The sequence below is a fragment of the Temnothorax longispinosus genome, chromosome 8, assembly GCF_030848805.1.
Source record: "Temnothorax longispinosus isolate EJ_2023e chromosome 8, Tlon_JGU_v1, whole genome shotgun sequence".
Lineage (NCBI taxonomy): Eukaryota > Metazoa > Arthropoda > Insecta > Hymenoptera > Formicidae > Temnothorax > Temnothorax longispinosus.
Genome location: NC_092365.1, coordinates 5854159 through 5879883, shown reverse-complemented (window position 1 = coordinate 5879883; position 25725 = coordinate 5854159). Strand labels below are relative to the sequence as shown.

At 36.0% G+C, this 25725-nt stretch overlaps 1 protein-coding gene and 1 pseudogene across 8 annotated transcripts in view; one reads left to right on the top strand and one right to left on the bottom strand.

Moving 5' to 3' along the window:
• Nucleotides 1-1656: 1656 nt before the first annotated feature.
• LOC139818022 (uncharacterized) lies at nt 1657-8391 on the top strand (annotated as a pseudogene).
• Nucleotides 8392-9545: 1154 nt separating this feature from the next.
• The window catches only part of LOC139818020 (twitchin-like), a 111002-nt gene continuing 94822 nt past the window's right edge, over nt 9546-25725 (bottom strand). For all 8 annotated transcript variants that reach the window (XM_071786414.1, XM_071786415.1, XM_071786416.1 and 5 more), the window contains 25 exons: nt 25264-25458; nt 24609-25092; nt 24043-24298; nt 23573-23907; nt 23357-23472; nt 22716-23000; nt 22388-22527; nt 22001-22264; nt 20875-21491; nt 19503-20601; nt 17815-19040; nt 17580-17713; nt 16839-17046; nt 16140-16292; nt 15818-16044; nt 15219-15509; nt 14569-14940; nt 13322-13378; nt 12692-12855; nt 12263-12380; nt 12043-12185; nt 11675-11831; nt 11200-11517; nt 10983-11096; nt 9546-10750 (listed from right to left, as the gene is read on the bottom strand). In XM_071786414.1, the coding sequence (XP_071642515.1) occupies nt 10548-10750; nt 10983-11096; nt 11200-11517; nt 11675-11831; nt 12043-12185; nt 12263-12380; nt 12692-12855; nt 13322-13378; nt 14569-14940; nt 15219-15509; nt 15818-16044; nt 16140-16292; nt 16839-17046; nt 17580-17713; nt 17815-19040; nt 19503-20601; nt 20875-21491; nt 22001-22264; nt 22388-22527; nt 22716-23000; nt 23357-23472; nt 23573-23907; nt 24043-24298; nt 24609-25092; nt 25264-25458 (7676 nt within the window). In that variant the 3' untranslated portion in view covers nt 9546-10547. The remainder of the gene's footprint in view (nt 10751-10982; nt 11097-11199; nt 11518-11674; nt 11832-12042; nt 12186-12262; nt 12381-12691; nt 12856-13321; nt 13379-14568; nt 14941-15218; nt 15510-15817; nt 16045-16139; nt 16293-16838; nt 17047-17579; nt 17714-17814; nt 19041-19502; nt 20602-20874; nt 21492-22000; nt 22265-22387; nt 22528-22715; nt 23001-23356; nt 23473-23572; nt 23908-24042; nt 24299-24608; nt 25093-25263; nt 25459-25725) is intronic.

The following is a 25725-nucleotide window of genomic DNA, read 5'->3' as shown; positions in this document are numbered from 1 at the left end:
TAAATGATGTGTAGGGAATGATTTTTATTGATAGGTTATGATCCTTATGGGGGTGAATTTGATTGAAATATATTTTGAAAGAATTTCACGGCCCGTGAACTCTATTTAAATTTTTGTACTCTATTTGTTTTAGAATAATTGTCTATTTGTCGAAATGATGATTCAGGGGTGATTTTGAAGGGTTGATTTTGATTATAATGGGGGGTAACGTCTGAAAACTATTTAATTGAATGTCATAAACCATTTTGTTTCAAAGTTGCATCGAATTTGATAGAAACTGCTAAGATTTTAGATGTTATTTGCATACTTTCCTATTTTGTAGGGTGGTTTAAGCGATATTTTGGTCATACTGCCCCACCTTTGAATGTAAATGAAAATCGTCATACGGCATCCAAAAATTGAGTTTTCGACGGAAATTTTGAGATCTCGCAAAGCATTTTATCTTCAAAAATAAAATGTGCAGAAGGGTGGCTATTTTAAGAAAAAATGCCCCATATATATATATATATATATATATTTTATATTGACGAAGATACAGTATAGTTTATTAACATTAATAGTCATTGCAACAATCATACTGTTAATGTATCTAAACCATGTGTTATTATCACAAGACATTAAAATAAGAAAAGATTTATATATCAATATGCACTGTATGAAATATATCAAGAGCCTTGTCGCTGAACAATATATTATTCATAATTCCTATGTTTATTACTTTCATCTAAAAATAAAAAGACATTACCGACTATATGAATGTGTTATCAACTTATAAGTAAGACGATTTTTATATAAAATGAGAAAAAATAAAGATAATGTAAAAACTCATTCTTTTCTCCGTTATTGTTATTCCAGACAGATTAATCCTATGCAGCGTACATAATCCTAACTGCAAACCTCCTAGCATTAACATTTGCTTGTGCAAAACTTCATAAAACATTTTTATGTATTCATAATCAAGAGACACGGCAGTATGTTAACTCTGTTATTTCGATCTTCGATAATGCTGCAAATTAGTAAATAGCGGTATAAAATATGTGCTACAAACAATACTGGATGTTTTTGTATAATTCTAAACGTTAACATTCGTACGCTGATAATATATTTCTCAGGTCTGGAGTGTGAAATTTAATTGTAATTGTATCTGTAACCGGTAATTCTGGCACTGTGTATTTTATTTGAATTTCACCAGAAAGTATCGGTTGATCCTCTTTGTCAGTTGCCATAATTATAATTGGAATCAGCCAGTTTAAGGCCTCGTTAGCTGCTAGTGAAATTACCAAGCAATCAAACATACGACCAATGATAGCATGCACTGCGTCCATACAGCTGCGAGTGCCACGACATAGCAAAAGAGGCAATCTTATGGAATTCTGTATATTTGATTCAGTCTGTGTTATTCTCAAGAGAATAATAATATCCTTTTTTAAATAGGTTTCTCGACATCCTTCTCACGACCTATAACGTCTTATTGTTAGCTATAACTTCAATCTAAAATATATTTTAAGCAAACTTAAACTTTGTTGCATTTCTAATATACATGTTCGAATAAGATATTAAATGAAAGATGAAGAATTAAAATTATGTGTCGATTCTTTTACCGTGATTGCTGGATGATCTTCTTGGTCTGGAGATATTACTTTCTCCATCTCAAATTCTATGTCTACTTCTCTCTGTGACTCAACTCTGTTTGTATTCCCTATCTCTGCCTTTGTCCAAAATGCGAAGACCTTCCCCTACCCAGTCTAACTTTCAATAATCCTCGCTTATTTATTTTTGTGTACATCGACTCCGCAACCTAACCGACGCTATTCTAAATCTTACAGTTAATTGTTTCTGCGTTTACATCGGCGAGCATATTTAAATGCATAACTAATTAATAACACGTGCGGTTTTGACAATGGAAACAGTGACGTTGATTCTTAAAGAGGATTCTAAAGAGAAGCGATTCGAAGTTCAGAAGCAAAAACTGATGGACAAGAGTCTATATTTTGCTGCGCTCTGGTCCCCGGACTATCGAGAATACGACCAAACGGAACACACTATCAATTATCCTCACATTTCCTCGCAAATGCTGCAGGTGAGAAGATTCTAATTTTTGGCTGTGTTCACAGAAAAAAGTCACTCTTTGAGCGTACAAAACATTGATTTTCTTTGTGTGTAACGAATTTATTATATCAAAAATCTTAATATAAAACCCAAGTTTTTAATAAACAAATGTATATTGAAATTGTATCGAGTTTTACCGGCATGAATAATCTTCATTGTGCAACCGAAATAAATGAGTCATAATAATTTTATAGGATTTCATCTATTGGATTCAGCATTATAAAATATTTACATCTGCGACGAGATATGATGAAAAAGAGCTCATACGTCTTTTGAATCTGTTGGATCTAAGCGTTCTGTTCGCAGCAGATAAATTAATAGAAGATATAACCGACAAGCTTGAGAAACACTTTATGTTACCAATATATGCGATTAAAATTTGGTTACTGGCACAAAAATTAAATGTTAAAGTGCTACGAGATCTTTCATTGGATGTCTGCTTAGATCGTTTCAGTGAACTGCCACTCGATTCAATTTATGACTTGTCGAAGGAGGATATTCTAAAATTAATTGGAAACATTAATATAAGAGCTACAGAATCTTATTTGGTTGACGTTACACGCGAGTGGAATAACCGTCATCATAAAGTGACTATATATTATATATTTAAAAATAACATTGAGAGTAATATATATTACTCTCCTATATTAAAAATAGACAGAACTACAAGCCTATATCTCCAATAAATTTCAAATTAAATGATTTTTTAACTCCAAGTATATACATATATATATATATATATATATATGGCATGCCGTTTTACTTTTTAATAGCAAACATTTTTAGTATACAAATAAAAACTAATTCTCCAATTTACAATAAAGAGAAAAATGGTTTAGAAACATTATTATTATGTCTAGGCATAAAAATAATTAATTAAAATTATGTCTAGACATAATTTTAATTCGTCAAAGTAAAATTTAACGAAAATTGGATGGCACACCGTTTTACTTTTCAATAGCATAAATAATATTGTACTCGATATAAAAGTTTCGAAAAATAATTGTCTAAGAAAAATTGCGATTTTTATTAATGAATTAAAATTATGTCTAGACATAATAAAAATTGGACGAATTAAAATTATGTCTACACATAATAAAAATTCGGTATTATTTTTATGTCAAGACATAATTTTAATTTATCTAATTTTTATTATGTCTAGACATAATTTTAATTCGTCCAATTTTTATTATGTCTAGACATAATTTTAATTCATCCAATTAAAATTATGTCATAACATAATAAAAATTGATAAGGCGAGCCGTTTTACTTTTTAATAACATAATAAATATTCCATTCAATACAAAAGATAGAATAATAATTGTCTTAAGAAAAATCGCGATTCTTATTAATGAATTAAAATTATGTCTAGACATAATAAAAATTGGCTGAATTAAAATTATGTGTACACATAATTTTAATTCATTTTTATTATGTCTAGACATAATAAAAATGGGATGAATTAAAATTATGTCTAGACATAATTTTAATTCATGAATAAGAATTGCAATTTTTCTCAGACAATTATTTTATGAAACGTTTATATCAAGTAAAATATTATTTATGCTACTGAAAAATAAAACGGCGTTTCACAGCGTTTTATAAAGAAATGTAGCATTATTATTATGTGTAGACATAATTATAATGCATTTTTATTATGTCTTAACATAATTAAATCTTTCACTTTGCAAAATTTTGAAAAATTGAATGCAATTTCGTAGGAACACATTGAAGGCGTGCATTATTTAAAATGTACAGAATAAATCGCATTTTTAAATTTTGTAATTTACATGCTTCCACAATTTAAGCGTGTCAATTTTTATTATGACATCAGTTATTTAAATTTAGAAGCATTTTATTTTTGCGTTACATTATGAAAGTAAATCACTTTATAAAACCATTCTTAGTAAAGGAAAAAATTTATTCACCTTATTTTTATAAAAGACTATTTCCGTATTACCCACTTTTCTTATTTAAAGCTTAAGAAGGTTTAGATAAATAGTATTTCTTTAAAATATTATCATGTTGAGTCAATAATGCGGTAAACTAAATTTATGTTTCGACACAATAATTTACCGAATAAAAATTCTGTCCAAATATAAAAATAATTTAGAATTTGTATTACGCATCCTGACATTATTTAATTTACTAAATTAAAATTATGCTCAAATACAACGCACAACGTGTATAAAAATAAAACCAGATTTTTATTATAGCAAGACATAATTTTTAATCCTACAATTATTATTATGTCAAGACATAATTAAAATTCAGAATTAAAATTATGTCAAGGCATAATTTTAATTCAACGAATAAAAATTTTATCTAAATATATAAATGTTTAGATGATCAAACTTTGAATTTTAATTATACTCACATAATTTTAATTCATCCAATTTTTATTAGAAAGAATAAAAATTGTATGAATTAAAATTATGTCTTGACATAATAAAAATTGTATGAATTAAAATTATGTCTAGACATAATAAAAATTGGATGAATTAAAATGATGTCTGACATAAAAATAAATCCGCATTTTTATTATGTGTACACATAATTTTAATTCATACAATTTTTATTATGTCTACACATAATTTTAATTTAGCCAATTTTTATTATAATTCCGCATTTTTATTATGTGTACACATAATTTTAATTCATACAATTTTTATTATGTGTACACATAATTTTAATTCAGCCAATTTTTATTATGTCTAGACATAATAAAAATGAATTAAAATTATGTGTACACATAATAAAAATGCGGAATTATTTTTATGTCAGACATAATTTTAATTCATCCAATTTTTATTATGTGTACACATAATTTTAATTCATCCCATTTTTATTATGTCTAGACATAATAAAAATGAATTAAAATTATGTGTACACATAATTTTAATTCAGCCAATTTTTATTATGTCAAGACATAATAAAAATGAATTAAAATTATGTGTACACATAATAAAAATGCGGAATTATTTTTATGTCAGACATAATTTTAATTCATCCAATTTTTATTATGTGTACACATAATTTTAATTCATCCCATTTTTATTATGTCTAGACATAATAAAAATTGGCTGAATTAAAATTATGTGTACACATAATAAAAATTGTATGAATTAAAATTATGTGTACACATAATAAAAATGCGGAATTATAATAAAAATTGGCTGAATTAAATTTATGTGTAGAGATAATAAAAATTGTATGAATTAAAATTATGTGTACACATAATAAAAATGCGGATTTATTTTTATGTCAGACGTAATTTTAATTCATCCAATTTTTATTATGTCAAGACATAATTTTAATTCATCCAATTTTTATTATGTCTAGACATAATTTTAATTCAAAATTTAAAAGAAATATGTGTTTAAACATCATTTTCATTCGGTGCATTAAAATTATGTCATAACATAATTTTAATTCTCAATTTTAATTATGTCTAGACATAATAAAAATTAGATGAATTAAAATTATGTCTAGACATAATAAAAATTTGTTTTTATTTTTGTGTACAGATAATTTTAATTCATCCAATTTTTATTATGTCTAGACATAATAAAAATTGAATAAATTAAAATTATGTGTACACATAATTTTAATTCAACCCATTTTTATTATGTCTAGACATAATAAAAATTGGATGAATTAAAATTATGTCTAGACATAATTTTAATTCATTTTTATTTTGTCTAGACATAATAAAAATGAATTAAAATTATGTGTACACATAATTTTAATTCAGCCAATTTTTATTATGTCTAGACATAATAAAAATGGGTTGAATTAAAATTATGTGTACACATAATTTTAATTCATTTTTATTATGTCTAGACATAATTTTAATTCGTCAATTTTTATTATGTCTAGATATAATTTTAATTCATTATTAAGAATCGCAATTTTTCTGAAGACAATTATTTTTTGAAACTTTTATATTGAGTATAATTTTATTTATGCTATTAAAAAGTAAAACGGCATGCCATATATATATATATATATATATATATATATATATATATATATATACTTACATATCTATTTTTGTTTTCTTATCAAGCTATTATATTTTGTTATACATTGATGCATTACAATTCTACGAATAATAAAATCTCTTGTCTTTGGCAGGATTTTACAGTTCCTTTAAATATCATTGAGAATAAGGAAGCAAAAATTTTACACGGTATTATATCTTGTGAACATAATAACCGTGAACAATATATTCATTGCTGGGATGGTAATGATTTTTTCGAGCTAACTTCATTCGAATATCCTCCAGATATTATCGAACGTTGTTCCGAGACTGGTAATTCTCTTGAAGGAATGCAAATCACTGCCAGAAGTATGCAGTCTGTTTCTTTCTTGTTCTATCTTATGTAAAACAGTATTGTCTTATTTATTTAATTATTATTTTATGTAATCTTTTTTTTAAAGGATACGATTTATATCTTTGTGGCGGAGAATATGGCATTGGCTCAGGAATTTTTAACAAAAATGTATGACGTTATTCTTTGATATCTAAGAAATGGATTCTTAAAACAGAGTAAATATCTTAACAATTAGATAGATGATAAGAATAAGTAGATAAGTAATAGAATACATAGAATGTTATCTGTTAAAATTTTTTACAAATATTTTAGTATGCCATTTGAAAGAAGCCATATGATTACTGTATTTTTGAAAGACAAATTGTATCTTGTGGGCGGTGTGGGAGAACAGGAAAATGCACTGGACACTATTGATATTTATGATATTTATACAGGTGATTTTAATTGTGCAGCTATCACAATGTGCACATTTTGTTAATATTATGTGCCAAATATATATTAAACGATTTATCTATATACGTACATATAATTTAAGCAGAAATTAGTATATATTTTTCATAGAGATTATGTCATAGGATTCCTTTTCATTATTATTATTTATGAATTTAATATGTTGATCCTTAAACTTATCTTTTATTAATAAAAAACATTTTATTATATTAATTTTTGCTTTTATATTTAAACAATGCACAGATGTATGGACACCAGGTTCAAAGATGCCTTATATGTGGGATATGTATTCCGAGGTTCCTAATGAATATTTCATTTTTAATGCTAAATTAATTATTTTTCGAACCTATTTTTTCATCTATTTTCCTGATGAGGATATATGGAGAACCCAAGATGCGTTGTATTCGATTAGATTATATTCTGCGGCAAACGATGTACCAATACTGACTAAAACTATGTCGTGTTATATTGGTAAGTATCGTAATTTATGTGTAGGTGTCAGACAAACTTAAAGTTCACATTAATATGTATTGCAGATGTTGCTGGCCGAGATAAAATGGTTTTAAAAACTATCACAGAGACATGCAATGTGGAAGGTTGTAATAATATAATAAAGATCTTCTCTTATCCAACGAAAAATAAGAGCGCGAGAGTTATATACGATAATCCTCGTGTACGTCAAATATCTTCTGAAAACAATGAAAACAACGATAAATTTTTCTTGGTTCTAATTCCATTTTTTCGCCATATTCGCGAAAAAATGGAGAAAGAACCAGCTGCACTATTATGTTCAGATTTAAATGACATACTACACAACAAGCATACGTTACACTTGCATAGTATTCCTATTCGAGATCCAAAACTTCGTTCCTTGTTCTTTACTGAGAAGAAGATTTATTCTTTACCAGTTAGAAGATATTTTAATCTACGTATACTTCATCCAGCTCACTTGCACACAACAAACTTGTGTAATTAGATTAAATATTTAATTATGCGATATTTCTGTGAAAGAGGAAAAGGGAGAGAGAGATAAATCCAAATAAAAATCCAGGAACTATAAACATAACAAAAATTTCAAAGAACACTTTAAAGAGCGGATAGTACGTCTACATATTCCGATATATCATTTTAACTTTATTTTTATTAATCGTGATATTGTAGTGATTAATCATATAATTAAAAAATCATGACAAATTCTACAAATGATGTATGCTTAATAATTGTGACAATTTTACATCACTTTATGCAAATGCTTCGTGTATGCCTGTGTATATAATTTGTATATGAAATAAATGTTCAATTGTTTATATCTTTTCTTCTTCTTTTTCATTAGACCACTGAGCTTGAATCGAGTCTTTTAGGAAAAACAGTGCTACCTGTACCGTGGCTTTCTCTTTGTTACAAATTGCAATTTTTATGGAACAAAGGTGTAAAGCTTTTAATTCAATCTTCACTTTGGAAAAAAAGCTTTATTTTGAAACTTTAAGTTTTTCGCCGTCAAGAAATGATCATTATCGAGATTCCTATTTGGGAATTTTGGGATTAAGTTTATATTTTGAACATTTTTTTTTCTAATGCAATAGAATATTTTCCTACTCAAAAATTCTTGTATCGATACATGAGGGGTGATAAACCACACACATTATACATTATACAACGTAGAAGACTGTTTAATCAAGATCTTACTATCCTTAATAAATGTGTTACGTGTCAACAAAAACATTTTTACTGTTTATTGCATTCAATTCATATTTGTACTTGCATGCATAGCGAATATATATGTTAAATTATCTGTACTATTATTATGTACAAATACTAAGAAACCTGACTCAATCATTTTACATTTGCATAGTATTCTTATTCGAGATCCAAGAAAATTTCGTTCTTTGATCTTAACCAAGAACTCAGCCAGAAGATTTTTTAATTTACATAATCCAGCTAACTTACACACAACGAACTTGGATCATATTTGATTTATGTAACTCATTGATTAAATATTTAATGATTCGATCTATTTGTGAGAGAGAAAGAGGAATTAAGAGAGAGATAAATCTAAAAGTCCAGAAAATTAGTTAAAGTAGCAGAAATTTTAGAGATATACACCATGCGATTCTCTGCGAGTCGTGATGGTGCCACTCCACTCCACAATATACCTGATGCCTATAAGCTCTTGTCTGATGAGATCGTCGATTAAAACATCGATCAGGGCAATGAATATTGTTATTAAATTTATTTATATACTTAAGGCGACGCGATCGAGCGCTTGCAAGAAAACACGGTTGATAAATGTGGTGCCATTTTGGTAGGGGCACACACGGCCACTTACAAGACATTGCAGAGAACGGACAATATGTCTGCATATTTCGATAAGTTATTTGGATTCACTGTGATTTTTTATTGATTGTCATATTATTCAAAAATCACTACAAATACCAAGTCATATACTTAATAATTGTAATAGCTTTGCATCACTATATGCAAATGCTTTCTGTACATATGTAACAAAAGCATACTGTATATTTTCTTTCTCATCGAGATACTCGATACAAATGCGAACGCTAACTCGGGGACAAGTATGGAAAAAGTTAATAAAAATTACACTTGTAATCTACGTTAGTAAGATAGGACGGTGTAATAACTCGCAACAAGTTCATTTTTAATTATACGTTTTATTTTATCGTAAATTTTCTGACGGAAGCAGTCTTCAAACAAGTAAAACACGACAGTGCGTACCATATGGAATAGGAGGGCACATTGCGACAGTATATCGCGTAACAATACTTGCAAACTCGATCTAACGCCATCGAGGGATTCCTCCGACGAGATTTTTAGATGGTGATATTAAAAAGTATGTTCGGATGTTCGAGGATGCTGGCAGTCTCGCCGGAAAAATCACGTTCGCGGGCGTCGACACCCTATACATGATATCCGTTTATCTCTCTCTTTTTTTTTCTGATGCTACCGCGATGTGCCCATTAAAGATTTGCGTGTACTCGAGTGTATGCCGAGTCGTGTAATACAACAAAGCCGAATATTTTAGCGTAGTAAGTTGCGCGTGCTATCCGTAATGCTGGTGTGCGGAGACGGCGAATTCTCGGATGATTCTCGTCGTGACAGCGAGTCGCGTCGCGACAATTCGCGCAGATCATGCGACATTATGACAAACACACAGGAAGAAAATACAGCGTTTCAGAATAATTTACATACAGAATACGCGAGAGAGAAAGAGAGATTAATATTAGTCTTTCAGTTCTCTCTTTTTTTTTTGTACAGGGACGTCATACACTCTAAAAAATATTCGCCGCGGCCGAGCTGCTCCGGCTCGACTCTTCGCTCGCATCGCATGCATTCCGATTAATTTTCGCGAAAGCAGAAAGGCCAGAATGTGGAAGACGCGGTAACGATCGCTCGGAGATCGTTACGGCGTCCACGAACAGAGCACGTACGAGAGCGGGGAAAATACACTCTTCTTGGAGAACCTATTCTCAGACAAACAGATCCATTCATCGAGGTGTACGCGTACCCTTTAATATTCACGAAGTGACCCAGAAACGTATTCTCCGCAAAGAATGTATTAGAGATGTTCCGATTCGGTCGTCGACCGCGATGATAATCGACGTGTAAGCGTGTAACCCGGTATCAAGATCGATTTCACAGCTCGCCGGGATTGACGACGTTGAGGGCGAACGCCGAGTTCGTCTCACCCTTCTGGCCAATCGCACGCGCTAAATATTGGCCGACGTCGCTAGCCGTGCACGTCTTGATGCCAAACTCGAAGGACGTGCTGCCGTCCGAGCTGAAGTGATATCTGCTGCTTGTCTCGGGGATCGCCTTGCCATCCTTCAACCAAGTCACTGAAACAATTCGTGACATTATTAGCAACAGTTTGGCCGCTGCTTAACGAAACGGTGGAAAGGAGCTAGAAATATATATTATTTACTTATTTAAATTACTTATTTAAATTATAATACTTATTTAAATATATATACTTATTTACATTATTTATTTAAATTATAATAAGGACTATAATAAATTACATAATTAACTTACTATTACTTGCTAAACTATTACACTAAAGTTACTTACCTTTCAAAGGCGCGGTATCAGTCTTGCACGTGAAAGTAACCGACTCGCCTTCACTCACTGTTGCAGACTGCGGGAATGTCGCGAACGCTGGGCTTTTCGGCTCTTCGTTTGGAGCTGGAAGAAATGTAGAAAGGATGAAAATAAAAATTCTATGGATCCTAGTGTCGAATGTGGATTCTTCTGCTCAACGATTTACAATTGTCGACAATTTTCTTACCGAGTACGCTTAACGTGCACGACGAGTAGCTCTCTCCTGCGTCGTTGAAAGCTTCGCACGTGTAAGTGCCGGAGTCCTCGGGGAATATCTCGGCGATGATTAGCTTGTGGATGTTAGCCTCGCTAGTGTATTGGAAGTTCTTGCTGGGTTTGATCTCCTTATTGTTGTGCAGCCACACCACGTCGAACTTCTTCGCGCCGATTATTCGGCAGTTGAGTGTCACAGCCTCGCCGTCTTTCACGTATCTGCTCGTTAAGTGGTCGACGATCTTCGGCGATTTTTCGTCGCTCTGTTTCTTTCTGGCAGCGTTCTCCACGGCTGATAAGAGAAATTGAACTCAGCGACATAAGAAAGCAAAGCGTGAAAGATAAAGTGAAAGACAAAATTAAATCCTCGCTTAAAGCAGATTGAATTACATTAAACTAAATTAAAATTTTTTTACTTCAACACGCGGATAAAATGTGGATGTTCTTACGTTTTACAGTCAGCTTGCAGGATGTCGTGTCACTGCCAATGCTGTTTGTCGCGAGACATGCGTATTCGCCTTCGTCCTCGGGGAATACCTCGTTGATCGTGAGAGTGGCCACCCCGTTCTTATATTTGAGATCAACTATCTCCGACGAGCTCAACATCTACAAGAGAATTTTACCGTACACGTAAGTAATTTCTAATATATATTATACATATACGTTTTTTTCTCGCACGATTTTAGCATTCTTAAGAACAACCATATCTTTTTGTGTACTTTTAACTGAATCGCACGATAATTTTATACATTCAATTTCAATTTAATTTATATTGGATTTTAATTTTAGCAAATGGGTTTCAAACATATGCGCCTACCTTGCCGTCTTTACTCCAAGTAATTTGCGGCACCGGATCGCCGTCGACTTTGGCCGTGAGTTCCAAATGTTCGCCGTCATTGATGGTGAGATTCTTCAATTTTTGAGTGAACTGTGGCGGTCTCATTGAATCGTCCGAGGGTTCTTCAATATATTCATGTTAAAATTAAATATTAAATACTGCATTAAAATCATTCAAAATAGTATATTAAAACGCTTACGAATGAGTTCTTTCGTAGTGCTCCTGGATCGAGATGGACTACCGGTGGTGTCGAGCTTCGAGCCGTATTTCTTTATGCTTCGTTTGTCAGATGAATCGATCTTGACACTGGAGGTGTCCTAAAATCATATCAAAAAATGTATCAGTAATATTATTTCGTTTTTATTTGAATAATCTTATTTTGTTTTTAAAAAATATTACGAAGAATATTCGTACTTGATATATTTCTATGCTTTTATAAATTTAAATACTTAAATATTTATGTTAAATGTTTTTCTTTATACACGCATATATACACACATGTATATATATCCTCTAATTTTATATAAAATTTATGTAGGATATTTATAAAAGGAGAAAAACGTGACACCTTATATTTTCTTTAATATATAAGATTTGATTAGTAATTATTTTATATCATTCCGCATACCTTATATGAAGAGGAAGTGGAATTATGTTTGCCATTGTATGAAGAAGTGGAGCTTGATTGGCCTTGAGTGGTCGTGGAACTGTAGCCGCTGTATCCGCTGGATTTGTGAATTGTCACGATCGGCGGTGGTGCCGGTTTCATTGGTTGCTCGATGAACCTTCGATCTTAGAGCAAAATCACTTGTTATGAGACAACGACACAATACGTTTGCATATATGTAATCTTGTCATTAAAGTTCACGAGAGTTGCGTTTTATTACAAAACACAAGCTATAAAAACATAAAAAAAATAAATGGAAAAGCTAATCCAATATGAAGTGCGTTATATGCAGGATAAAAGGAACGAGTATAATTATGTGTGTAATAATCTAAGGAAATTGTTATTTTTGGAATGAATCTTGATAAATAGAAAATTTTACAGTTATTTCTATTTGAATAATATAAAAGGATTATGAAATATTTTGTATACAGCTAATATGATAGCTGGTTTTACATATTTATGAAAAGCGTACTAATAGGAAAAGCTTGACGAACACAAAGGCAAAATCTATTGTCTATTGTCTAATGCAACACTGCTTTTAATGACAGAGGAAGAGGATGGCAAACAGGGTACACTCTTAAACAGCTCTACCTCCGGAATGTAGGAGGTCGTGTACTAATTTTACTTGCTCCTCCGTTTCTCCAGTGCCTATAAACAAACACTCAATGAGGTCTGTTTCGTTAGCAAATTAAATGTAAATTAATTATACAGATAATATCATCGCCCTTATCAAATAAATTGGAAAGTTCAGAAAACGCAAATACATCTTAATTTAAATAAGATCTATTTTAAATATTCAAAATAAACTTTATAATTTATAATACAGAATTACTTTTATTCTTGGTCAATTAAAAATTTGATCGCAACACAATAATCTCATTTTTTTAAAATAATTTAAAGTAATTTATCTAAAAGTATCGATTATATATTTTTTGTTAATTAATTTAAATTATTCGCGATAATAGTGTATTTATTGTGTTCAACTCCGTGAAATAATCTTTCATCCTTCAATGTAATATCCTTTTTTTGCTTCCTCATAAAGGAAGCTTTTTAAGCGGCGGAGAGCAGGGGCTGGAGGATAGAGGAGGTGGAGGAGCTGAGGGAAGAGGGGATGTGGAGGGGGGAGGACGTGCTTGAGAGAGAAAAAAGAATGCAAAGAGAGGAGAGGTGGAAGGAGATAGGGGAGGCAAAATTTAACAAGTGGTATGGCATGATAAAAGGGCAGGGGATACCGGAGTACTTAAAAAAGAACTGGGGAGAAAATAGGTGGCAGAGGGTGGCTAGATACAGGCTGGGGGGTGGTATGAGGGGGGTGAAGCATTGGATGGCGGAGGAGAGAAGAGTGTGCAGGGTGTGTGGAGGGGGGGAGGAGACGTGGGAACATGTGTGGGAAGATTGTGCAGATTGGGGGGGAGGGAGATCATGGCAGGAAGCGGTGGGGGAGGTATTGGGGGAAGAGGGGGAGGGGGAGAGATGGCTGAGGAAATTAGAGAGAGTAAGGGAGGGAGGAAATGATGGAGGGGAGGGGGAGGTAGGGGAGGGGAGGAGTGAATGAGAGAAAGAGGATGAGTGAGGAGTTTGTAAACGGAAACGGAAGTCCACAGAGGTAGGGAACTTGCGAACGTGTGTGTGTGTGTAAAGATAGGCAGGGCAATTAGTATGTAAGGTTAAATGTAAGATAGGCTAAGGTAGGTTAAGAGATTGTATGTAAAGGGTTGGGAACGTCCCTCCAAAACGCCTTGCAACCCTGAGGGGAGTCAATAAATATATCTATCTATCTATCTATCTATAAAGGAAGCTTTTTTTACTCAATATTTAATAACTTATTCATCTCATACCTTCTACGATGACCACGCAACTAGTTTCATCCTTGCCGTGCTTGTTGGAAGCTACACAACGATATTTGCCGCTATCCTCCGGTTTGCAGTCAACGATCTCCATCGTGACGACGCCGTCGGCGTTGCTCATGGGATAATTATACTTGGACAATTCCTCTCTGTCCTTATACCATTTCACGGTGGGCATTGGATTACCGCTCAGACAGCAGAGCAGCTTGCAAGTCTGTCTGATCTGGATGACACGTGGTCGTAGCAGGAAGGTGAAGCTCGGTGCCGACTCAATCGTCTCCAGCCACACGTTGTAACCAAGCGGTTCTCGTCTGCGTACAGGATGCAACTCGGGCCTATACTTCGGAATTTCTCTCGGCAGTGCTGAAAGAATGAAATGGAAGGATCATATACATAGGAATATTTATTTCTTAGATTTATAAAGCAGTTAAGAAATGAAAATGTTGATCGATATTTAGTATCGACTAGACATCCTAAGTATAATTAGATAATTCACCAAAGTATAAATTAGATATAGAATAAATTACAGCTATCTAAAAGTATCTAAAGATGTTACAAATATTAAGCTACGTTAAAAATTATAATTTTCTCAGAATAACGCTATGTAATCGCAAACGTGTATAAAACTCTAAAACGCTTACGTTGTACATTAAGGAAAACGACCTCCTCACGGTAGCCATAATGATTCTCCGCGCGTATAATATATTCTCCTCTGTCTTCCAACTTGACTCTGTTAATAATAAAGGTGTAATCGTCGCCGTGGTACCGCTTCATGAATTTAACGGATTGCCGTAGCTCCTGATTGTTATGCGACCAAGACAGGGTCGGTGCTGCAATCGCGATCACGCGACAAGTGAACTTCACGCTCTGTCCTTCGTAGGCGAACGCGCTCTGCGGCTTGATGACAAATCTGGGCGCTGCTTGTCGGCGATCTGCAAAAGTATAATTAATTTAAGCGTTGCACATTAGCGAAATTTTAATTATTTTCTGCATTTATCAAGTACTCATTTCAGGCATTTGGTATTAGTGTTATCAATATTTAGTTAAAACACACATATCTATTTCAAAGATGTTTAAAAATTAAACAATAATTGAAACTCCTTTGTTGTTTAAATGTGCTCAATTAAATAATATCTTTATCGTATTAGAATTGGCAATCTATTCGTAGGTATTTAAGTTCGAGATAGACGGTGCCTACTCTTCTCCCATAAAATTAATTATGTATTAATATTTTACTCACCGAAGCAAGAATCGTAAATCCTGTATTTCTCGATTAAAAGTTTCCTGAGCGACGAGTACTCGGCTAGGCGGCCGATGGGAAGGACATACTTGTCCCAGTTCTCGTACTTGGCACGCAATCTGTCTCTGATGCTGAGGTAACGACTGTTGGCGATTGGATTGGTCCACTTGCTATGGTCACCGGTCAACCATGGATGAACGAGGCACTCGTGCGCAGTCATGCGCTTCCTATAAGGCAAAAACACCGCAATGTGAACGAAATAATGACAAAGGACAGCAGAGAGAAAAGAAGACAGATCTGCGAAGGGAACAGTAAAACGTACTCTTTGTTTTTGACGAGTAGTCGCCTGATAAAATCTTTGCCTTCCTCGGAAACATCGCGGAATGCCTCCTCATCGAAGTCCCAGTCGCATGCCTTTACGTTTTTCAGGGTCTCGATGTCGTTATCACCGGCGAACGGCGAAAGGCCGCTCAATCTGCGCAAATAATGCATGCTATTCGATAGATTTTTTTTTTTTTTTTTTTTTTTTTTTTTAATAATGTTCTGTTTTTTACAAATACATGCAAATTATATATTTGATCATTGTAGTTATGCATGATTTGTTTTTGCAGTTATTGCATTTATATCACAACAATACCGAAATAAATCGAATATTTCTAAAGAAATGTGAAATATATAAACTCTAAATATTTATACACAAAATATTTAGAGTTTACTTCAAACAACTTAGGTCATTATTTTTATAAATGAAAACATGCAGAATTGATGATTCCTGCATTTTTTATAATATAGATATCTTTTTTTTTCAATATCCGGCCCTTACATAGTACAAACTATATAGCCATAGTATTAAAATACAATCGCTTGCATACAATCGTTTAAAATTTGTGTAGATTAAAATTGAAATGTTACGTAATTCAATTGTCTCTGAAATATTTTATTGCAACGCAATATATTTTCAGAAAAGAGTTTAATACGCTGCATTTGTTAATAATTACGGAGTGGCAAAAAATCTACTTACAGAACATAAGCCAGTACACCGCAGGCCCACATATCAGTATAAAAGCCAACCGGCTCGCGTTCGACAATCTCGGGGGCGGCAAACTCGGCGGTGCCTGTACTGATCTTCACTACTTCGTTCGGATCGAGTTTGGTAGCCAGACCGAAATCGATCAGTTTCACATTCGTACTGTTACGAGTTTGGCACATGATGTTCTCAGGTTTGATGTCTAGAAATAATTGCAAATTACACGATTAAAATAATACGTTCAACTCTGTACTCGAGTTAGCTGTGCTCATAATACACTCTTATACATAAACGCGCGGCATCCAAAATTAAAAATATAATTTAAGTATAAAATTTGAAAGCGGGTATATAAATTTAAAATAGATAAAACTTTTCGCAGCTGCAAATCTAAATTTACAACCAACAATTAGATTAATGGGGTTTTGTTTATTTAATATAATAATAAATTCTTAAATGCAAATTTTTGAAGAAGCATTTCAATTTTCGAAATTTTATAAGAACATTGCTTTAAAGAATATCTTGATAAATTGCGGTGTATTTTATTGGTATTGAACGTTGATAAATTAATAGATAATTTATTTTTGACTAAGAATGTATTGTTAATTTTTTAAAAGAATCTTTTTTCAAATGTATAATAGGCTTAAATTTCTATATTAAAGTTTAGATTGACAAATAATTAAAATCTGTACTTCCATAATAGGTGTCGCAAGAAAGTCGTTAAAATATGAGTCTTACCGAGGTGAATAATATTCTTCTCGTGCATATGCTTTACGCCCTCGCAGATCTGCCTCATGTAATTTATGACTTCCGCCTCGGACATGGTGTAACCCTCAGCAGTGATCCTCTCGAACAGTTCGCCGCCGGACAGGCTAACGAGACAAATGATCGAGATCAAGGATAACGCAAACCCGTCACAATCCGCCGTCAAATTTAACAGCAAACGATTCTTCTGCCCAAAATGGATACTTACAACTCAAAGATCAGCACCATCTCGTCGTCGTCTTCAAAGGCGTCGTGCAGGTTGATCAATTTGGGATGATGCAGGTGATTCATGATGTCGATCTCCTTCCTGATCAGCTCCTTCTCCATCACGTGCGACACCGGGATGAACTTGGCGGCGAAGATGTTACCGGTGGTCCTCTCGCGGCAGCGATGCACCACACCGAACGCGCCCGTGCCGATCTCCTCCAGGATGTCGTACTTGTCGTAAACCGACGTGTGCTTAATCTCGACCGGCTGCGGGACATACTTGCTGTACACGTCGAACACGAACTGGTCGTAGTCGCGCGGCTTCTCGTCCTCGCGGCCGCGTATCTTCTTGCCGCTCGCGTCCACCTCGTACTCCTTCTTCTTGAACTCGCGCTTGATCACGCCCTTCGTGGTGATCAGCGGCGTCACCTCGCTCGGATCGGAACGGCCGTAGATGTTCTCCGCGCACACCCGGAAGTCGTACTGCTGCCCAGGACTGAGACCGGTCACCGCGAGCGTGCAGAAACGGGTGTTGCCGGCGCGGATCCAGGTGCTCATCGGATGCTCGCGTTTCTCCACCACGTAGTTGGTGATGTTGCTGCCACCGTCCCAAACCGGTGGCTTCCAGCTGACGGCCAGCGAGTCGTGGCCGACGTTATCAACCTGCGGGAACCTGGGCGGGTCCGGGCGATCGCTGATCTGGATCTTGATGATGGCCGTGTCCTGGCCGAGATCGTTCTCTGCGGAGATGCGATACGGGCCGGAGTCCAGGCGGCTGCCGTCGCGTATCGTCAACACGGCGTGTCGCTCCTTCACCTCGACGGCGTAATGCCCGCCGGACTCGATCACCTCGCCCTCGCGCACCCACGTGATCTTCGGCTTCGGGTAGCCGGTGAACGGGATCTTGATGACGACGTTCACGCCCTTGTCGAAGAAGGCGGTGTCGCGGAAACGCGGCGGCACGTTCAGCTTCGGCGGTGTCTTGATGAAGAGCTCGCCCTTGGTGGATTTCACCCCGCATTTATTCGCCGCACGGCAGAAGTACTCGTCGGCGTCCTCGCCGAACACGTCGTGAATGATGAGATTGAGGGTGTCGCCCTCGGAGTAGATGTTGTAGCGGCTACCGCTCACGATCTCGCGGGCGCCCTTGAACCACGTGATGTTTGGCTTCGGCGTGCCGATGATCTTGCATTGGAAGTGAGCGTTGTGATTTTGAACGCAATTCACCTGATCGAAAAAATGAGAAGTTAATTATTCTTGCATTCTTGCATTATTTTATATATATATTTATTTAATCCTTGCCTATAGCGGCTTTGGATGGACTTCCGTACATTGTTTTACATTTTTCTTTTTCACACATTTACATTGCATTATATTTTATTATTTGATGATTTGTTATACCTTATTTAAATATATAGACTTTTTAGATGAACAATTCTTAATAAAGAAAGTTTGACACTCAAAATATAAAACTAAAAGTCAAATAACAAACTAAATTCAAAATTCAGAATTTAAAAAATTAAACTTAAAAAACTAAAACTTTAAATTCAAACTTTAAATAATCTTATTTTACATTAAATATGTAATATTATATTATTCTTTAAATATTTGCTATATCATATATGCATTATTTTAAATCTCAGTTATAATAATTACTTATAATCAAAGCAAAATTAAAAAAATACAAACCTTCTGAAGAGGTTGGATAATCTCCGGAGGTTTCGCCGCTTGTGGATCGACGATTTTCACGGAGGTCGAGGCCTTTGATTCAGGGCTAAGTCCTGCAACGTTTTGCGCAAACACCCGGAACTCGTATTGCCTTCCTTCGATCAAGTTGCTGATATTGATTTGCGTCGGCAGGCAGATACTGACGTTCACGCGCTGCCATGCTTGACTGCCGACCTCTCTCTTATCGATCCAGTATCCCTGGATCTTAGAACCACCATCCGTTTCCGGTTTCTCCCATGAGAGATTGACGAAGTCGCCACCCACCTCGATGACCTTGGGCGTACCAGGCGGTCCCGGTGGATCGAACGGCGCCTTGGCCTTGATCGGGTTGGTCCCCTCCAACGGCGGGCCCATACCGTTGTCGTTGGCTGCCATCACCCGGAAGAGATATTCTTGACCCTCGGTGAGACCCTGCACGACGAAGGTGGTGTCTTTGCAGAAGGATGACACGATAATCCAGTGCGTGTGGCTGACGTCGCGACGCTCCACCACGTAGTGAGTGACCCGAAGACCGCCGTCGTACTTGGGCGGGTGCCAGGACAGAGTGCACGTATGCTTGTCGATATCAGAAACGTCAAGCGGTCCGGTCGGCGGTCCAGGCAGCCCGGTGATGTACACGTTGAAGGATGCGCTGACGCTGCCGCTGTCGTTCGAAATAGATAGATCGTACGTGCCGGCATCATCTTTCTGGATATCCTTGATGAAGATAATGAGGTATTCGTCGAACACGGTGTATTTGATGTGCGTGGTTTCCACGATCTGGCGACCATCCTTCTTCAGAGTCACGTCCATCGGCTGATCGCCGCTGTAATAGATCTTGATCTTCGTGTTGTCGCCCTCCGGCAGATAGAGATCGCCCGGCATGCGCTCGATGCGCGGCGGCGTGCCGATCTTCAATCTGCACGTGGTCGCGGCGACGCCGAGTGGATTCGAGATCTGACAGCTGTAGTCGCCGTCGTCCGCGTCCCACACCTCGGATATCACCAGTCTATAGATACCGTTTATTGCCTCGGCGCGGAAGCGACCACCTAAGGTGATCTCGCGGCCGTTCTTCAGCCACCTGAACAAGTTAAAATTGTAATATCAGCTCAAAGTTAATAATATAATTAATATATTATTTATTGATAAAAATATAATATAATAGTCATTAAAAGATTTTTATTTTCTAATAAATACGATAGAACCATAATAAAATAGTCTAGAAAAGAAATAAATCTTAGCTAATCAATTTAATTGTTGTGATACTCAGTCCTGATTTCATTTTTGGAATAAGTTTTATCTAATAATAAGTAATGAAATTATCAAATATTAAATAAATGTAATTTCTGCTAACCTGGCGGTCGGCAACGGTTTACCCGTGGCCTCGCATTCGAGGACGAGGGTCTTGCCAAGCGGTATGATCTGACTGATAGGTAAGTTTCTGATGAACTCCGGTTTCTCGCCACCCTCGACCTCGCATATTTTCACAGGGGTGGTGCACGAGCTTGGCTCGGATCTGCCAGCGGCGTTCACCGCGAAGATCCTGAACTCATAGTCACCCCGCTCGATTAGGTGCATGACCGTGTACTCGGTATCGACGACATTGTACTCGTTGCACTTGGACCACATCGCGCTGCCCACCTCGCGCTTCTCGATCACGTAGCCAGTAATTCTACTACCGCCGTCGGACACGGGCGGCTCCCATCGTAGATCAACATAGTTTTTGCCGACCTTGGTGACCTGCGGCGTGCCAGGTGGTGACGGCACGTTGAACTTGCTCTTGAGCCTAAACGGCGTGGACGGCGGACTCGGCTTGCTAAAGCCGGCGGCGTTCTTCGCGCGGATCCTAAACTCGTACTCGTGGCCGCTCATCAGGCCATAACACACGTACGTGGTGTCTTTGAAAAGGTAGTCGTTTGCCACGCGCCATTGCACGTCCTCAGCTGGGTCGCGGAATTCGATCTTGTAGCCCTGTAATTAATATTTTATATTAATGTAGTGTAGATAGAAAATACACTCTCTTAAATTCGTAGTGTCAAATTATACTCAATTTAAGTCATTTTTAACCATTCCTATAGGTCGCAATTACCCCTCAATACGTCGTTAATTTAAATACAACAACGTTAATTTAACTAAAGTAATGGAATTAAAATACTGTTTTATATTAAAATAATAAATGTTGACACACACGCACACTCGGTTATAGTTAAAAATAACAAAATGTAACTTAATTTAAAATATTAGTTTAAATTTTGCGATCCTTTAATATTTATCAGTGTATAATATATTATTATATATTATTATTATTATATACATTATTATTATTTTTATATTAAGATTGTCAAAACAATATCAACTTTGAAAGACCGTTTAAGATAAATTTCGAAGTTCAAAAAATTCATGCGATGTCAATTGTCTACAAGTTCCATATGTTCATAATATTCATATCTCGTAGAAATGCATTTTCTTTTTTTACACACCTGGATACGAGAGCCACCATCGGACAATGGTCTCGTCCAGACTACCGTGGCGTTCGAGGTATCCCAGTCAATGACTCGTGGCTGTCCGGGCGGATCTGGCACCGTGAACGGGAATTTGGCTGTTATCGGCTCGTCAGCTTGTAGCGGGTCGGATATGCCGTATTGATTCTCCGCTCTCACGCGGAAGTTGTACGTGCGATTCGGCTCCAGACCGATCACATCGTAATGCGTGCTCCTCGCGAAGCTGCTGAGCTTCACCCAGTACTGAAAAAAAAGTGATGAAGATATAGACATCCATACGATGTTGCGTTTTATGTCGTAAGGAAGAAATAATATTATCTTTTTTATGATCATTATTTAGAATTTTTTAAGCTAAAAAAAACTTACGCCGGCCGGATCCAGTTTCTCGACGATGTAATTCGTGATTGGCGAACCACCATCGTCGAAAGGCGGCTTCCACGTCAGCGTGCAGGTTTCCGGAGTGATATCGGAGATGTCCAGAGGCGCCAGAGGTGGCGACGGTTTGTCTAGAAAGAAAATAATCTTATAGTATAACCCGCAAGTAATCAAAGAATTTAGTTTAAAAAATTTTTCGATGCTACTATTTTATTATTACTTTTCAAAATATAATTGTCTGGAACTTAAATTCAAGGTGTAATCTAAAAAAAGATATTGCGGGTTAGAAATTAATACGTATTAATATAAAGAAATTTACCGACAACGAGAACCTTGCACGAAGCGGAGTCCGTGCCGACGGTGTTCGTCAGATATATCGTGTACGTGCCGGTATCTGATCTCTTTGCCTTCTTATTGATAAACTGTGAGGCCACATCGGTCGTCTCGAATTTGATTCTCTCTCCAGTGAGAACCTCCTCGCCGTTGATAGACCAATTCGGTCTTGGTTTAGGATTGGCCGTATACGGCACCGTGATGGTGAACGGTTCTCCGGCAATCACGGTCATATCGCGGATGCTAAGGTCACTTGTGATCTTCGGTGGGACTGTAACAACGATTGACATATATTGAACTATATATCCAAATCTCACCAACTTATGAAAAGTTGCAATTAATGATAAAAAACTTGATTAAAGAAAAAATCTAAAAATTTTTTCTTTAAGTGAATTAACACACAATATGCTAGTTAATTAAAAATATTAAATTAAAAATTGTAATCTATACGTAATAATATTAAGCAGACTCTTGTAAATTAGTATTTTTAAACTATTAAATTAATTAAAATTCTTTATGTACAATAAAAATTTTTAATTATATAATAATTTTAGCATTTTTACTACACAAAATATAGTCTTTTTTTACAAAACAAAATACTTTTATGTAAGATATATGTGTATTTACATGGAGCAGCGCTGGCACGAATAACGTCGGAGTTGGAGCTCCATGGTCCACGACCGGCGGCATTTTCCGCTGCTACGCGGAACTCGTAATCATGATTTTCAATCAGTCCGGTAACCCTATGAGACCGATGAAAGAAATTGTTAAAACATCTCGTTAAAACCAAAGGCGCATGTAATAGTTTGAGAGCATGTAATATAGTATAGCTAGATCGCTCACTTATAAGTGGTGTCGTGCACCAGAGACGGAGTGGCCTTGACCCATTTGTCTTCGTTCAGAAGACGTTTCTCAATGACGTATCCGAGGATCGGCGAGCCGCCGTCGTGACGAGGCTTGGTCCAGGTAATGGTAATGCTGTCCTCGGTGGTCTCCACACCGCGAGGTGTGCCGGGCGCGCCCGGCGGATCGAACGGATGTCGCGCCTTGATCGGATCGATCGTTGTCGCTGGATCCGACGTGCCGTACTGGTTCTCCGCCATTACTCGGAATTCGTAGACTTGACCGACCGTCAAATTCCTGACCCGCACAAACGGTGTCGTAACGTAGCTGCTTACCTGCAAAAAGTTTCTCTCTCTTTTTAGAATCTCTGATATTATTTTCAAATCAATTTTTATGCTAGTTTTTCAAATTAATCTTTTCTTTCGTTTTTTTTTTCCCATTAATTATGATCTCGATATAATATTTCTTACTTTGGACCACGTGGCGGCCTTCGGTTCCTTCTTCTCGATCACGTAGTTGGTGACATCAGCACCGCCGTTGTCCTTGGGTGGGTTCCAGAAGAGGGTAAGGGCGTCACCGCCAAATTCATCCGCGCGCAGGTTTTCGGGTGGGCTAGGACGATCGAGGACCTTGACATTAACGGTCGCCGTGTCAAAGCCGGAAGAGTTGCGCAACTGAAGTCTGTACTGCCCTCCGTCCGAACGTTTCGCATTCTTCACTACCAGGCTGCAGCAAAAAATTAATCAGTAATACGTGTAATATTATTACGTACCATCATTAATCACCGCAACACGGTGATGAGAAATTTTAAATTTAGATATTTTATACAGTAAAAAATCTCTTCTCAACACAATTATGTAACATAATTATCAAATAGTCTCCATCAAAATATTTTAATTATGTTCTCTAAATGTAATAATAATTAGAGTCTAGTATTAAACTTAAAAAAATCAGTTTGATGGGTAAATTGATACAATCTATATATCTGATTTTGATCCTTTTCTCAAAAGTTTATAATAATTCCAAAAGCACATACCTGGCGAAGTCATCGGCCAGCTGTTGATGCACACGTGAATCAGTTTCATCCTTAACGACGTCGTTGGCGAACCACGTGGCGGTTGGTTTTGGGAACCCAATATAAGGCACGTGAATAGAGAAGTCCTCGCCGGCGCGAACGGTGATGTCGCGAACTCCACCGAGGTCCATGACTGGTTTGTTAGGTTGCTCCTCGATGACGATCGGATTGCTCGGTCGGCTTGGGTCGCTGCTGCCGACGTCGTTCACAGCAAACACCCTGAAGAGATACTCCTCACCCTCCTTCAACTTCGGCACAGTGTATACGTTGCTCGGTACAGGCGCGCCGTTTACGTCTGACCAGTCATCATCACCCTTGGCCTTCTTCTGGATGATGTATCCTCGAATCTTCGAGCCACCATCGCTTCGCGGTGGTCGCCAGCTCAGGGTCACCGAATCCTTAGTGATCCTGTCCGCCTTGGGTGGCTCAGGCGCGTCAGGACGCACTGCAATAATAACGGCAATATAATTAAATATTACAAAAGATTACATAACAATTAAAATTTATAACCACTTAATAATTATAAATAAAATTCAGAATTGGAACTAATATTCCAGATTGCAAAGAATTATTTGTTATAATAATATAATAATATGATTGATTGAATAATACTTACGACGTTGATGTCCGGCTGTAATCGGTTCAGTGGGCTTGCTGGGTTTACCAGGTCCAGCCTCGTTGACAGCGATAACTCTAAACTCATATCGCGAACCTTCGTGAAGGTCCTGCACGGTGAACGTCGTGTTCGGCGTCGGGTAGTTGTTCACCTTCAGCCATTCGCCGCCACGCTCGCGTCTCTCCACGTAATAACCTGAAGAAGATAATGGATATAGTGTGTAGTCATATGTAAAATATAAATTTCAACAGTTTTTATTTAAAAAATAAAAACATTAAAATATCCATTATATTTAAATATTTAATAATTTTGAAAGTAATTTTTTAAATCATAGATTTAAAAAATTGATATAAAATACTTAATATAATATAATATAACATTAAATAATAAAACCTTAATCTTTGTTTATATATAAGAGATATATATATAAAAGATAATAATTATAAAATAATTTATTGTAAT